General features: G+C 57.0%; 5 protein-coding genes across 5 annotated transcripts; 4 read left to right on the plus strand and 1 right to left on the minus strand.

Annotated features, from left to right (window-relative positions):
* Positions 1–642: 642 nt before the first annotated feature.
* Positions 643–4,280, plus strand: GMORB2_5205 (protein EFR3; the record flags this gene model as incomplete). The annotated part of the gene is made up of 2 exons (XM_035467179.1): positions 643–857; positions 941–4,280. 2 exons carry the CDS (start codon positions 643–645, stop codon positions 4,278–4,280), a joined length of 3,555 nt encoding a protein of 1,184 aa, XP_035323191.1.
* A 1,210-nt stretch (positions 4,281–5,490) lies between these two features.
* On the plus strand, positions 5,491–5,879 carry GMORB2_5206 (uncharacterized protein; the record flags this gene model as incomplete). Its single annotated transcript, XM_035467180.1, has 2 exons — positions 5,491–5,793; positions 5,847–5,879. The coding sequence occupies 2 exons, from the start codon at positions 5,491–5,493 to the stop codon at positions 5,877–5,879; spliced, it is 336 nt and encodes a 111-aa protein (XP_035323192.1).
* A 1,862-nt stretch (positions 5,880–7,741) lies between these two features.
* Positions 7,742–9,634, plus strand: GMORB2_5207 (beta-fructofuranosidase; the record flags this gene model as incomplete). Its single annotated transcript, XM_035467181.1, has 1 exon — positions 7,742–9,634. One exon carries the CDS (start codon positions 7,742–7,744, stop codon positions 9,632–9,634), a length of 1,893 nt encoding a protein of 630 aa, XP_035323193.1.
* Positions 9,635–10,327: 693 nt separating this feature from the next.
* On the minus strand, positions 10,328–11,515 carry GMORB2_5208 (FAD binding domain; the record flags this gene model as incomplete). The annotated part of the gene is made up of 1 exon (XM_035467182.1): positions 10,328–11,515. One exon carries the CDS (start codon positions 11,513–11,515, stop codon positions 10,328–10,330), a length of 1,188 nt encoding a protein of 395 aa, XP_035323194.1.
* A 1,589-nt stretch (positions 11,516–13,104) lies between these two features.
* Positions 13,105–13,799, plus strand: GMORB2_5209 (Dioxygenase; the record flags this gene model as incomplete). Its single annotated transcript, XM_035467183.1, has 2 exons — positions 13,105–13,258; positions 13,366–13,799. Coding segments are annotated over 2 exons (588 nt in total), but the record flags the coding sequence as incomplete, so codon positions are not given.
* Positions 13,800–13,914: the final 115 nt, after the last annotated feature.

Here is a 13,914-nt window from a genome sequence, read left to right on the forward strand (position 1 = left end):
ATGATTAATGTGCTCATCCGCTCTTACCGAACCCCTCAACATACTTGGTTAGACGACACGAACATCTGAAATACCACCCAGATTTATTCAATGGCCGGGAGGGAGCGAGTAAAAAATGCTAGCAGGTAAAAAAGCTTCTCGTCCCACGATTGATTGCATCCAAGTACAGGTACAGTTCCGCAAATCCAGGTAGCACCGACAGGTACAGGTTAAGTGGAAATTGCCTAAACAGGAGGTGGCTGATGACACATCCGCCCAATCCCACACGACATTCCGTTACCCCCGGTGCTAATAAATCCATCGTAGTAGTTCCATATACCGCGCCCGCTATCGACACCGAGCCCAACCATCGGCCTCGTCTTTCCTCTCCTCTCCCCGCCCCTCTTCTCCGACCCTCGCTGCTTCCGGCCGCCAGCTCTAGTGTATATATCGCCTCTCATGTGCTAGTGGCATTCGAAACAGAACTCATATGGCTTTGCCCTTTGGCTAGGGCGTCTCCTGAATCCATCATCCCCCCACGCAGACAGCAGAGCCTTTTCCATCGGCGCGCGGAGCCTGAAGCCCACCATCACCTGCCAAAGGGGGGGGGGTCTGAAGACCGCAACGTCCTCCGATTGACTGCCGCAGCGCGCCGCGACCATCATGAACGCCATACAGCAAAAGTGCCGTCCTAAGCACCAGGTCTTGGTCCTCAAGTGCTACCCACGTGCTTCCAAGACCGCCGTCGACGTGAAGCCGAACAGTAGCGAATTGAGCTATCTGCTCTTTTACGCCACCAGCCGACGCTCCAAGATAGTCAAGGTCGGCGCTTTTCTAGAGAAGAAGACTGCCAGCGATGTCTGGCGTATGCGTATCGGGTACCTCAACCCCCTCCCCTCTTTGCCTTTTCTCCTTCCTCCTTCCTCCTCTGCCCACGTACTGACTCTCGAGCGTTGTGCAGCAATGTCCAGGTCACCCTCGGTATCCTGGCCGCACTCCTGGAGAAATCACACAAGGATGCCACCCTCATTGCACCCTGCGTCCTCAAGATCCTCGACCTTATCCTCCACTCCAAAGATATCACCATGATCGAGTCGTCCTTACTCACCTTTGAGGCCTTCTGCCGCCACCACGACAGCTCGCCCCTTTTTGGTGAACGCGAGTATTCTCGCCAGTACGAGGCCATCGTCCGGTCCTATGCGGCGTTGGCGTCCACGTCTGCGAATCCGCCAACCACCGGCGCACCCGTCAGCCGGCCCATGCACGTTCGGTGGAGGAGCGTCGGCCTCAAGGCTATCAGGAGCGTGGCCTCCTCCGAGGCCCTGGCTACCGTCACTGGCCGTCAGATCGACGTCATCATCCCCGCCATCGTCGAGAACATCTGGAACGAGAATATCGACGATGCCGGCCGCCAGCACTGGATCGAGTCCGTCCTGCACCATATGGAATCCGACGACAAGGCCGACTTGGAGAAGCAGCAGTCGCGCCGCCGCCAGAGCGCAGCCACAGCCGGCACCGTCGACGAGGGTGACGAGTCGCGCCTCGCCGACCTTTCCAGCACCGCAAACGACCTTGACAAGCACGCCGAGGAGGAGATTGGCGTCTTGGCCGCGCACTGCCTCAAGAACATCTTTGAGGTGCCGAACCGGTCGCAGATCCAGGGTGCCACCGCCTCGCTGCTCAAGTTTGTCCTCGAAAAGGTCCACATGGGCAAGTCCGTCCTTGACCTCGGAGAGCCTGGGACCCACGACAGTGGCTGGGCCATCACCCTGCTCAACACTGTCGCCAAATGGGCGCCCGTGCAGGACCGGTTCGTCATCCTTGTCGTGGCTTTGGAGACGCTGATCCGCTGCCCCGTCAGCGACGAAGGCATGGGAAAGCAGATGGTCCTGGTCGCCATGGTTGGAGCGCTCCTCAGGTCCAAGGTCAACCTCATCGGCCTGAGTGTCATGGACATCCTTCTCGGCCTCGTGAGGCAGTTGAAGAAGGTGCTCTTCCCAGCGGCCAACTCGCAACCGACCGGCGCAGCAGCCATGTCCGAAAAGAGGCCCGGTAGCGATGACAGCCTCCCTCCGCTGTCGCCGGCTTCCCTCGAGTTTCTTCGGCGCCTGGAGCAGTGTCTGGGAGACCTGGCCACGCACGTCTACTATGCTGATCAGATAACGGACATGATCGAAGCCATCATCGCTCGCATCACTCCCAGCCACTCGTCCAGCATGACGTCGACACCGCTGGGCGGGCAAGGCGAAAAGGCCGAGGCCAACGACGACTCCACTCCGGCACCCGGCACATCCGCACAGAACTTGGGTGGCGAGAAGCGCACCAGCATCGACGCCTACTTCTCCCATACCAGGGGACGCGCCTGCGGCCTGAGGGTCATCAAGGCCATCCTGCTGGTTGCTAACCCCGAGACCAAGATCAGTGGGAACCTCAAGATCTCGCGCAACCGCGTTCCGTTGGAGGTCTGGGAGGGAACGCAATGGCTCTTGCGGGACCCCGAAGGTGCGGTCCGCAAGGCGTATGTCGACGCCATCTCCACCTGGCTGGATCGCGAGACCACACCGGGTGACATGAAGGCAAAGGACGACGGTTCAAGCCGAAGTCGGGCTACGGGTGGCGGCGCCGAGCACGCCGGTGGTCGCCGCGTCGTGTCTGCTACGTCAAACCGAGACCGCATCGTCAGGAATGCGCGCACGTCGCAGTTCCTGCCTCTGCTACACATCTCCGTGTACGACAACGCCCTCCAGTTTGTCGACTACGAGGCCGACATTGCGCTCCTGCACGCCCTCCTCGCAAGGCTGGTCCTCCGCCTGGGCGTCAATGCCGCGCGCTACGGCATCCCCATGATGTACCAGCTCCAGGAAGATATCCAGGAGGTCGAGGAGCCCGCTAACAAGGTCCGTATTGCTGCCATGTGCCATGGCTACTTTTGGGTCCTCTCGGAGAAGTTCGACTTTGAATCCTCGGTCGTCGGCCGGGCTATCCTGAACGAGGTGTCGAGGAGGCGCTCCAAGGGGTTCTGGGTCGAAGGTATCGAGGTGCCGCCGCCCCCCGTCCAGACGCTGAGCCTGCCGGGACAGACGACGGCGTCGAGCCAGACGTGGGATCTGGAGACGCTGGAGAGGGAGGAGCTCTTGCCGTTTGATGACAGGATCTCCCTGGTCGAGTGCATCGCCACGCACTACTCGGAGATGAGCCTCTCGCCGCCCGGGAGCCCATCCCTGGCGCCCTCGCGGACCGCATCGGGGCCCACCCTCGGGGCTTCGATGGGCGGCGACCACGGGCAGAGCCACCAGCAGGATCTCCCCACCAGCTACCGCGAGGACATGCTCACAGAGTGGTCGCGAGACGAGACGGCCGCGACGCTGGCTTCGGCGGCCAAGGCCGAATCGCTCAACGGCTCGCGGAGCATCACCGCGGGCACCAACCGCAACAGGCTGACGATCAGCACGGCCGCCGGCGTCAACGGCAACGGCCAGGGCCTCATGGTGCCCTACGGCAGCCCGCGCAACTTCCGTCCCACGTCGGCCCGGGTGCCCGGTGAGCGCGACCGGTTCGCGTCGCCATCGTCGCGCGGCCAGGGCAAGTCGAGCATCCGCAGCGGCATAACCCCGTCCGACTCGGGGGTGACCGGAGCAGCCATCGCGTCTGTGGACCAGCTCAAGATGATTCTGTCGGGTAGCCTGTCGACGCAATCGCTAGCTATGAATGCGGGCGCGTCCGACGACAGTGACGACAGCGTCGTGAGCTACGACTACAGCCCATCCGAGGCCAGCTTCAACCCGCCCCGCAGGCCGCACACGATGGACCAGCAGCCGCAGCCGTACGTACCCACGGACGGGGATGCGGACCCAGTCTCGCCCACGACGACGACGACGACGACGGCTGGCGCCCCCGGACCCACTCCTCAGAGATCCGCATCCATGTCTCGCCAGGGACCCTTATCGTCCAACCCGCCTCACCGGCGCACGCCCACCTGGGATAACGACAATGACGAGCTCGGGAACGGAGGTGCTCCGCCGCCCGTGCCGGTCCTCCCCTCGGGTGTTGCCGGCGCTGACACGTCGGCCGCGCACGACTTTGCCCACGCAGCACCATCAGGCAAGGTGCCTCAGCGCAGGGTGAGCAGCCGCGGACGCAGCAGCGTCAGCTCGCGGCACGGAGGGGATGCGCCGTCCATTCTCATGGGCACGGAGCAGTCCGGACATGTGAGGTCCATGGACCTCCAGGATCTGCTGAGGGGTCTCGATAGCCATTCTGGTGAGGGGAGCTTGGGCAACGTTACTAAACCGCCCTATTGATCTTTCTTGCGCTCTCCTCTTCTCGACCACCTCCTCTTTCTCTCCTCTCTTCTTGACTTGTTCTGTCCATCTCTCTGCCTTTTTTATTTTGATTTTCCCCCCCAATTTTCTTTGTGTGTCTTCTGTCAAAATCTCTTGTTGAACATTCTTTTCAATGTTTTTCATTTGTTCATTCACACATACAGATGTCCCATAGGACTCTTACTCTTCCCCCCTCAAAAATATTCTTGGTACGGTTTTTTTTCTTTCGTTTTCCTATTTAGATAGAACAATAGTCTCCTCTTTTGCTTTCGTCAAATCTCCGAGAGTCTTATACGCAAAAACACACACACACACACACACACACATATATATATATATATATACACAGATAAACACCCCTTGAAGGATCAAGCCCGACGGGTACAAATATATACATGTGGTTGCTGTTGTTTGCAGGCCAGCACCCTTTCTTTTGTTCTTTATTTCTATGCTTCCATTGTCAATTCAATATGTGGTTCATCAATTTTTAGGGTGAAAAAGAGACGGGACCTTGATTGTTCCATATCATTCTCCTCCGAGGCAATGTTTAGTACATATATAACTGTACTCCGTAGTGTGGAGGTGGGTGGAACGCGTAGGAATAGACGATAAAAGTGATGATATTCATGATGCTATGCTAACTACGGAATAGCTAACAAGGTGAAGGCTGACCTGCTGGTACTGACGTAGTCCTATCTTACAAATATAACCATGATTGCTTCCTCTGAACGAAAACAGACAGCTTAAAGTCTTGTTTATGGCAACTCTGAAGGACGAAGACGTTACAGAACCTTACGCGTAGTATATAAACACGTTGGAGAGTCGATAGACACTTGGATGTAATGATACTCTCCAGGCGCAATCGATCGATTCGAAACAATGCATGTGCTGATGCTACCACTCCACACTGTAACCGTAAGGATACTGTTCCCGTCGTTTCCGAGATGTCCGCCTAATGTCAGCGTGAGCCTTGTACGGGGGGTTATATTACTCGTAGCATCCCCGAAACAGTTGCCGATAGTTCTGGCAGATCTGAAGATCTGTAAACCGCGATGCCTCCCTTACAATGGTCTAATGGTCTGATCCATGTACCCGGCAACAGGCTGCAGCCGTCCGTTCGGTCTCGTCCTACAGACAGCCTCGGCACCGTCACTGCCGCACTCGAAGCAAACGCCCTCAAGGTCCGCCCATGGGACATCGCCCCGGAAGAAGCTCGGGTGAGCTCGAGATCGTCAATCAGCCGTTGATCGACGCACGGGATGCGGTCCTTGAGGAGAAGGCCAAGGCGGTCCCGGTCGGGAAGAAGGTGGACGACCTCATCTACCCTCTGAGCGAGATCAGAAGACGAGACAGGGGCGAGGGGTCCGAGACCACCAACCGGATCGACCAAAGAGCGGTCGGGTTGAAGAAGGAGGCTGCCGAGAGCGAGGCGATCGGATCTCGGAGGACGATTGCCAGGCTCAAGGCAGATGTCACCGCCGCAGAGGAATCCGTCAGCTCTCTCCTCGAGGGAGCTTCACGAGTTTGGCTGACATTGCATCACAGACCTGGGCATCTTCCTTTCCTTCTGCCTCCTGAACTGTATGATGGTGCATCACTTCATCTGCATCGTCCGGGTTCGGCACGGTGTTTAGCAGCCTGGGAAAGCTCGTGGGCCTGGTGAGGAGGCTCTTTCAGCGCAAGTGAGATGGCACAGACGGTCATGGTTAGAAGCGCATGGAGGACTACAGCTGAGCGCTTGCCAATCATCATTACACTGCTAGAGAAGCGAAGACCGGAGAGAAACAAACGGATAGATGGAGTCTGGCCAATGGCAACAATGAAAGCCTCGATGCATACCAATCGACAGCACAGCAGCGGATGTAGCCGCCCTGACATGTTGCATGCTTCTCCAGACCGGACGGGTCTTTCCATTCGCCTCTCCTGTTTCCCGTCTCCCTCGCTCTCGCATTCTACCCCAGTGACGATATGATACCTACAGTCCAAAGACTACGGGGTCACGTTCGTATGCCACGCGGGCGCTCAACCTTTGACGGACATCTATGCATGGAAAGCCTTACAAGAACAGGTGGGAAGGTGGAACCTGGCTCTTAGTGAACCCATGATCCGACCGCGGCGCTGCTATGTTTTTTATTTTACTTACTCGTACATACTCCATAGTCCTCAGCCTACGTGCTATTAGCCCGCAGATTCACCATCGTTGCAGAAGTGCGGCCCATTGCCAGATGGTTTACAACCCCATTCACCTCGTGAATTGGCGCGGTATGGTATGGGTAATAGGTGCAGGGATTCTGCCACGCGTAGTAATCGCAAGCATCTGGAAATACAAGCTCTGTCTGTAAACCCCGGGGAAGTCGGGGTAATCGAAATTACGACATCAAAGCCAAGCTCCCGGCTGTCGCGAGTTGTTTCTATTAGGACCGACGTACCGTCATACATGCAAATGGCAGTAATACTTACTGCACTGATACTCCCGTACTCCGTACTCCGTACTCCGCATCTGTATCGGTGTCCACGCAGACTGCTCGGCTCGGCGGCATCTCGGTAGCTCAGCCCTCCCGCCAAGATGTTGATGGGAGAAAGTATCTCTGCAAACAGTGACTCGAGCTAGGATATGTAAGTCTAAGGATCCATTCTTACTAGGCTTTGAGGATACCTTGACTGCCGCCGGGCGTCCGCCCAACGCATAGTCCCTGTACTTCCCCGCGCTTTTCCTCCCCCCGTTTTCCGGGTGTTTCTCTTCTTCGTTTCCTTTCGTTTCTCTTCCCTCTCTTCCTGCAGCAGAACATGCTACTGCATGCGTAGAAGAAGACAATAAAAAAACAATGAAAACCATTACATGTATCCCCAGATCACGGGACTCCAATCTAGTCGGCATCACACCATATGTGGCTTCGCCATATGTGGCTTAGCCTTACGGACACATGGAGTGGGTATCGGTATCTGGCACGGATTTTCGTTCGGTCTTTCGTCCTGTACGCGATCCATCGCACTCCACTACCGCAGTATCGCGGAGAAGAAAAACTTGATTTAGTTTATATTTCATATTACGATGTACCGTCATATTTTTTTCTCTCTCGTCTCTCCGCGGTGGTCATCGTACAGGTAATAATATCTATCCCAATCCAATTTACCAGGTGGACCTGGAGAATGGGGTAGGGTGGATATCATCGCACCATGTGGAGGCTGCTAGAACTGGAGAAGCGGGATTTTAAGTTGAATTTAAGCTGGATGCTCGTGATACTCCGTAATGATACTCTCTGTACATGCTCGTGCATGTATCATCCCATCAGAGTGCACGGGCAATAGGCAACATTACTGTGAATCTACTCGTATATAAAAGCCAACCTACACGCGATGGCCACTTTCGCAACCAACCTTCGCCCCTTCGTGTTATCGCACACCTTCCCCCCTTCTGCCTCCCCGTGGGTCAGTTCATCATGAAGCTCTCCTCAGTTGCTGCCGCCGCCGGTCCGTTGCTGGCCAGGACCACCGTCGACTACAATTCGGCGCCGCCCAACCTGTCATCGCTGTCCAATGGCAGCCTGTACGACACCTGGAGGCCTCGTGCCCATGTGCTCCCCCCCAACGGAAAAGTCGGTGACGCTGCTGCCGGATACACGGATCCGTCAACGGGGCTCTTCCACGTGGGCTACCTGTACAGCAATGGCACGTCCGGCGCCACCACGGGTGACTTGGTGACCTACAAGGACCTCAACCCTGACGGGCAGCCCTTCATCACCGCCGGCGGCCTCAACGACCCCCTGGCTGTATTCGACGGCTGCGTGATCCCCGAGGGTCTGGGCGGACTGCCTACCCTGTTCTACACGTCCGTCAAGTTCCTACCCATCCACTGGACCATCAACTACACGCGCGGCAGCGAGACCCAGTCCCTGGCAGTCTCGTCCGACGGTGGCCGCAACTTTGACCGGGTGCCTTCGGGACCGGTGATCTCCGACCCCCCCTTCGGACTGAACGTCACCGGCTTCCGCGACCCGTACGTGTTCAAGAGCAGCAGGCTGGACGATGTCACCAACACGACCACGCCCGACTCTTGGTACACCGTCATCTCGGGCGGTGTGCACGACCAAGGTCCGGCCCTGTTCCTGTACCGCCAGACCGACCCGGAATTCCAGTACTGGGACTACCTCGGCGAATGGTGGCACGAGGCCAGCAACTCCACCTGGAACGAGGAGATTCCCTGGGCCGGCCGCTGGGGCTACAACTTTGAGGTGGCCAACATCTTTGGCCTGGATAGCAACGGTTTCAACTCGAAGGACGGTGACATATTCGTCACGCTCGGTGCCGAAGGTACGCAGGCGCCCATCCAGGAGCAGGTGTCCCAGATACGTTCCCAGCTGTGGGCCACGGGCGACATTTCGCTGGACGAGGCCACCGGCAAACCCGTGTTCACGCCCACCGCCGCTGGCTATCTCGATGCCGGGCTCTCGTCGTATGCGGCTGCCGGCAAGGATCTGCCGGCTTCGTCGGTCGCGTCCAAGAAGAGCGGGACGGTACACGACCGCTTCATCTCGTACATCTGGCTGACGGGCGATGACTTTGGAAATGCCGTCGACTTCCCCAGCGCGCAACAGAACTGGACGGGCACGCTGCTGCTGCCGCGCGAGCTGAGCGTCGGCCACATCACCAATGTTGTCGACAACGAGCTGTCCCGTGCCAAGAACACCACGTGGACGGTCAGCTCGGAGGGCAAGAACGGCCTCCTCGAGCTCTCGACGTTGGGCCAGCAGATTGCTCGCGAGCCGCTGGCCGCACTCACGTCGCCCAACACGACCAAGCATGTGACCGAGCCCGGCCGCACGGTCGAGAAGTCGGACGTCATCCCGTTCGCCAACCCCCCCGCCTCCAAGTACTACGTTCTGTCCGCCAACCTCACCTTCCCCTCGTCTGCCCGCGACACCGACCTCAAGGCCGGCTTCCAGATCCTCGCCTCGGACAAGGAATCGACCACCATCTACTACACCTTCGGCAACGAGTCCATCAGCATCGATCGTAGCAACACCAGCGCTGCAGCCCTTCCTACGGGAGGCATCTCCACCGCGACCGAGTCAGGTTACCTGCGTCTCTTCGACGTCATCCCGAACGGCGCCAAGGAGCAGCAGGTCGAGACGCTGAGACTCACCGTCGTCGTGGACGGCGGTGTGCTTGAGGTGCACGCCAATGAGCGATTTGGCCTGAGCACCTGGGCCCGCTCATGGTACGCCAACTCGACCGACATCCGTTTCTTCCAGGACGGATCCGGCTCGGTGACCTTCAGCGACGTCGAGGTCTACGAGGGCCTCTATGATGCTTGGCCCGACCGCAAGGCATAAGTGTGCGTTTCATAGCCGTGCGCTTAGTCGCGAGACGAACCCGTCATGTGTCAGGACATAATATCGGTGGAGGAGGCCATAGGAAGTGGGACACACGGGACTGATGAGGTTATATAAGTAGCCGCCTTCCTCTACGGAGGTCGAGGAAGGGGGCCAGCCATCAATACACATCCCTGACTATTAGCACCTTCACCGCTGTATCGCCATTGCTTTCTCTGTCACCTAGCAGACCATGTCACTCATCTCACCCGCTCCTGTCCCACGCAGACTCGTTGTCTGGCAAGTATCGGCTGAATATCCCATGCGCCACCAACGGTTTCCTGTGGCTGGCCATACGCGCGTAAAGAAGAGAGTTCCTCAGATAGACGCAAGGGAGAGCTGGAGATGGAAAGACCGCAACATCGGCCATCGTGACGAAGGAATAAAATGGCGCCTCATGAAAAGAATAAGGGGTAGGTGTCTTCCCGCCTGGGGAATTGGAAGCTTTCGATGCAGAGTTCCGCATTCAAGCTTAATGCGTTACCTCTCGGTGGCCCTCACCACCACCTCACGTGGGTTTTCCCATCAACTTTTCATCAACTCGCATGACCTATTTATTTCCGTCTACATGGGAAGGGCGCTCACAATGATACAGAGAAATCTATAGAACATTTAAGAGGAAAAGAGAAAAGACTTCAGGCCTTCATCTACCTGTCAAACTGTAGGCGTCGTCTCCTCATCGATCTTGATATTCCACTGCTTGACGGCATTGGTGTAGCTGGTTTTGACGGCCTCGCTGGCATACACCCTCATCTGCTTCTCATATTCGGCCGTGATTCCTGGCTTGTACCCTCCGGCATCGCGCAGCAGTTTGCCGAGCAGAGCCGAATCTCGCACGGCCGTATTGGCCCCAATACCGGCTGCGGGTGTCATCGAGTGCACCGCATCACCGATGACGGTGACACGGGGCTGGTTCTTCCACTCCGGAACACCGCTGGGCGTGGAGCATGTAATCTTCCAGAAGGCGGCCTCGTTGACAGCCATGTTCTCAAAGAGCGGCCTGAACCGAGGGTTCCAGTTCTTTGTGAGATCCTTGGCGATTTTGGCCGCCGGCTCGCCCAGAAGCGAGTAGTCGTCGTTGGGCGCACGTATCGCACCCGGATGCCCTCCCATGGTCCAGCCAAACATGAGGTTGGGATCATCTATGTCGCCCGGGCGGACGTTTGTGATGGCAAAGACGACGTTGCCGCTGCCGCGAGACTCGTCACGCAGGGAGTGTACGCCCTCGCCAAGGCCCTTGAACGCCGTCGTGGGCGCCTGGCCGTGGATGCCGCGGGCCCCCGTGTCGAAGACCTTGAGCTTGCCGTCCGAGAGCTGCCTGGCCACGCGCGAGTAGATTCCCTCACCGCCGACAAGCAACGAGCCCTCGACGGACTTGGAGCCGTCGGCAAAGATGGCAGCCACGCCGTCGTCAAGCAGCTCATAGCCCGTAACCTGCTTTGACCACTCAATGTAGTCCTCGCATCCCGAGGCAAATATCCTGCGCATGTCGCCGCGCGCGATGCCGACGACCTTGCCGTCGCGCGACCCTAGCGAACCCCCGGTGGATGGGAGCTCCGTCTGCTCTCCCGTGACGGCGTTCCACGCCGCGACGCCGACGCCGGCCGTCTTGCCGCATGCATCCCAGAACTTGTCCCAGATGGATGGTTCCAGCGTCGACTCGATGGCGTCGAGCCCCTCGGCTGACAGACGCAGACGGTACCCTTGAGCGCGGAAGACAAAGGACGCGTCGCGCTCAAAGATGCGGAAGGGGATGTTGGAGCGACGCAGGCTTTGGGCAAGCAGCAGCGACGCAATGCCAGCCCCTGAGATCAGGACCGGCTTTGTGCTTGACGTGGCCATCTGTGAAACGTGTAGAATGCGCAGAGATAGATGACAGAACTGATGATGTTGATGATCCTATGCTAACTAGCTAGGAAGCTGAAGACTCAGATGTACGCAACGGTTTGGTGCCGGACACAGCTGTGCAGGGAATGAGCTCAGTTTGAGGTGCGTCTGAGCTGAGTAGGATTCCCGGTAGAGGAACTGAGTGAATGTCCCAGGCCAGGAGAGAGAGAAATACCGATGACAGCGTTATTGAGGGCTTTGGATATATATCTAGTTGTTCTATGAGAGATTATTCATTGCTAATCACTGTCGTATTGAATTCCTGAGTCCTTGACTCCTCTCCGACCGGAACAACGTTCCTTCCGACTTCTATGTGCGTCATGTGATCTTATATGTGGGTCTAGCACTATATCTCGTGTCATCTTCAACTTGGCGCTTTTCCGACGTTGATAAGAATTAGTAAAGCAGCTTGAGCTTTTCGCGCTCCTCTCTCACTTGCGGGCAATACGATTGTGAAGTCTTGCGAGAATGACCCCGCCCCCGAGAATGGCGACATCCAGCGCGACTCAGTCAGCAGCAAACAAGGTAACTTTCCATTTACGCGGCTGTCTACGTATTACTAATACATCATGTAAGCCATGCCGTCATAGGACGGACCCGCCTATGGAACGGACCCGCCTATTGGAGCAAACAGGGTAACGGACGACGGGCATGAGGTCAGCATGAAACCGGCATCCCCTTATTCTTTATGATAATCCTGCGAAAGTGGTCCTCCATGAGCTGGGAAACATTACCAATATCCTTATGAGACCCGCTGCCGGGACCCGCTGCCGGGCGTGAAATGAGACGGCGAAGGGCGAAGATGCGGATGCCTTACGCCGTGCCTTATCATGCTCGATGGCGGCAAGAGAAGACATGACACACAAATTGATCTTGCGGTGCTCGTAGATCTCTTGCCACGGTACAGGCCCGGCCCATCTTGCCACCCGTTACTCCGTACAAGGAGGTTGCAATCACCGCAAGACCGTAAAGTTCTCATCTTCGTGAAAAAGGTCCTTTTGCCGACCCACGCATTCCTGTAGCATGGGACTGAGCCCGAATGGCAATGTGAAGGCAATGCGCAGTTGCCAGTTACATATGCACTCGTGAAGCCTTCGGGGTCAACAGCCAGTCCGACATCCGAGCTTGCTAGGAAGTCTCGCAGCTCGATAGACCAGCCATGATCATCGGAAAACCGGTCAGGGTTTCAGCTGACACCACCCGACAACTGCTCCGGTCTTCTCCCTATATGCGTCTATATCTGTATGAGAAACTTCAGTTCCGAGGATACGAGATGCGAGTAACGCTTGGCAGCCGGATGGGATAAATCAACAGGATAAAGCACCTCGCATGCAACCAACCATGGTGTACAATACCATGGTCGGCGGTGGACACGTCCGGCATGGCTCTGACGGGGGATCAGGGTGGTGCCGTTCTTCATATCGATCTCGCCGTTGTTGATGTGGAGACATGCGAGCCTATCCCAGGGAAGCGGCTGGAGATCTGGGGTATATCATCAGATACCGCTTCTCCATAGAACATGTGTGTCCTGACCTGCTGTCTAGGCTGTAACGCTGCCCGGCATTTATTCTGATGTGGCCTCCGGCGGCAACTATTATACCGACGCCCCGGAGAACACTGGCAACATCTTTCTCCGTAGTCCGCAGCTCACCGACCTGGATGGTTCAGTTGAAGGACGATATCCCCAGACCATTACAGGTATGTCCCGAGGGGCAGAGAAGTGTTTCTCAAAAAATATCGGTCGCCCCTAATCTTCTCCTAGTAGCCGCACCCAGCACATCCACACCACGCTGCGGAGAGGACAGACCGCACCATGTTCGATGTCACTGCCTCGTACGTTGGCCAGGTGTACTCTGATCAGGACTTCATTTACCAGGTTGAGACGCAATACAGCCCGTACATTTGCAACCAGCAGCCCTTCACCCTCAGCGCCGATGACTCCCTTCTTGCTGGTGGCATCGCGATCAGGGACCTTGTCGTTCAGTACACTTTCCAGGGCGAGGAGGTATCTGGCGGTATCCTTGCCTGGCTGCCCTCTGGTGTCAATGCCGCCCATGCTGCTGACGCCAGGGCTGCAGCCATCTGCCACGCCGGCGGCGGACAGAACAATGACGTGGTGGTCGTGGTGGTCGTGGTGGTCCTCGTCCGAGCTAAGTCTAGTCTCCGTTTATCCACATTGATATTCCGCAATTACCTCCGAGGATACGTCGTCACTGGACTCGGTATAAATGTTGGGTAACAGTCCCTGGACAGATATGTTTAGTTGCACCTGCATGTTGCCGATTGGTGGAAACGGACACGTATATGCAGTGTCGTAAACTTGCACAGAAGGGAGCCGACGATGCAGCATGTTT

This window comes from Geosmithia morbida (genome assembly GCF_012550715.1).
Source record: "Geosmithia morbida isolate 1262 chromosome Unknown scaffold_3, whole genome shotgun sequence".
NCBI classification, from domain to species: Eukaryota; Fungi; Ascomycota; class Sordariomycetes; order Hypocreales; family Bionectriaceae; genus Geosmithia; species Geosmithia morbida.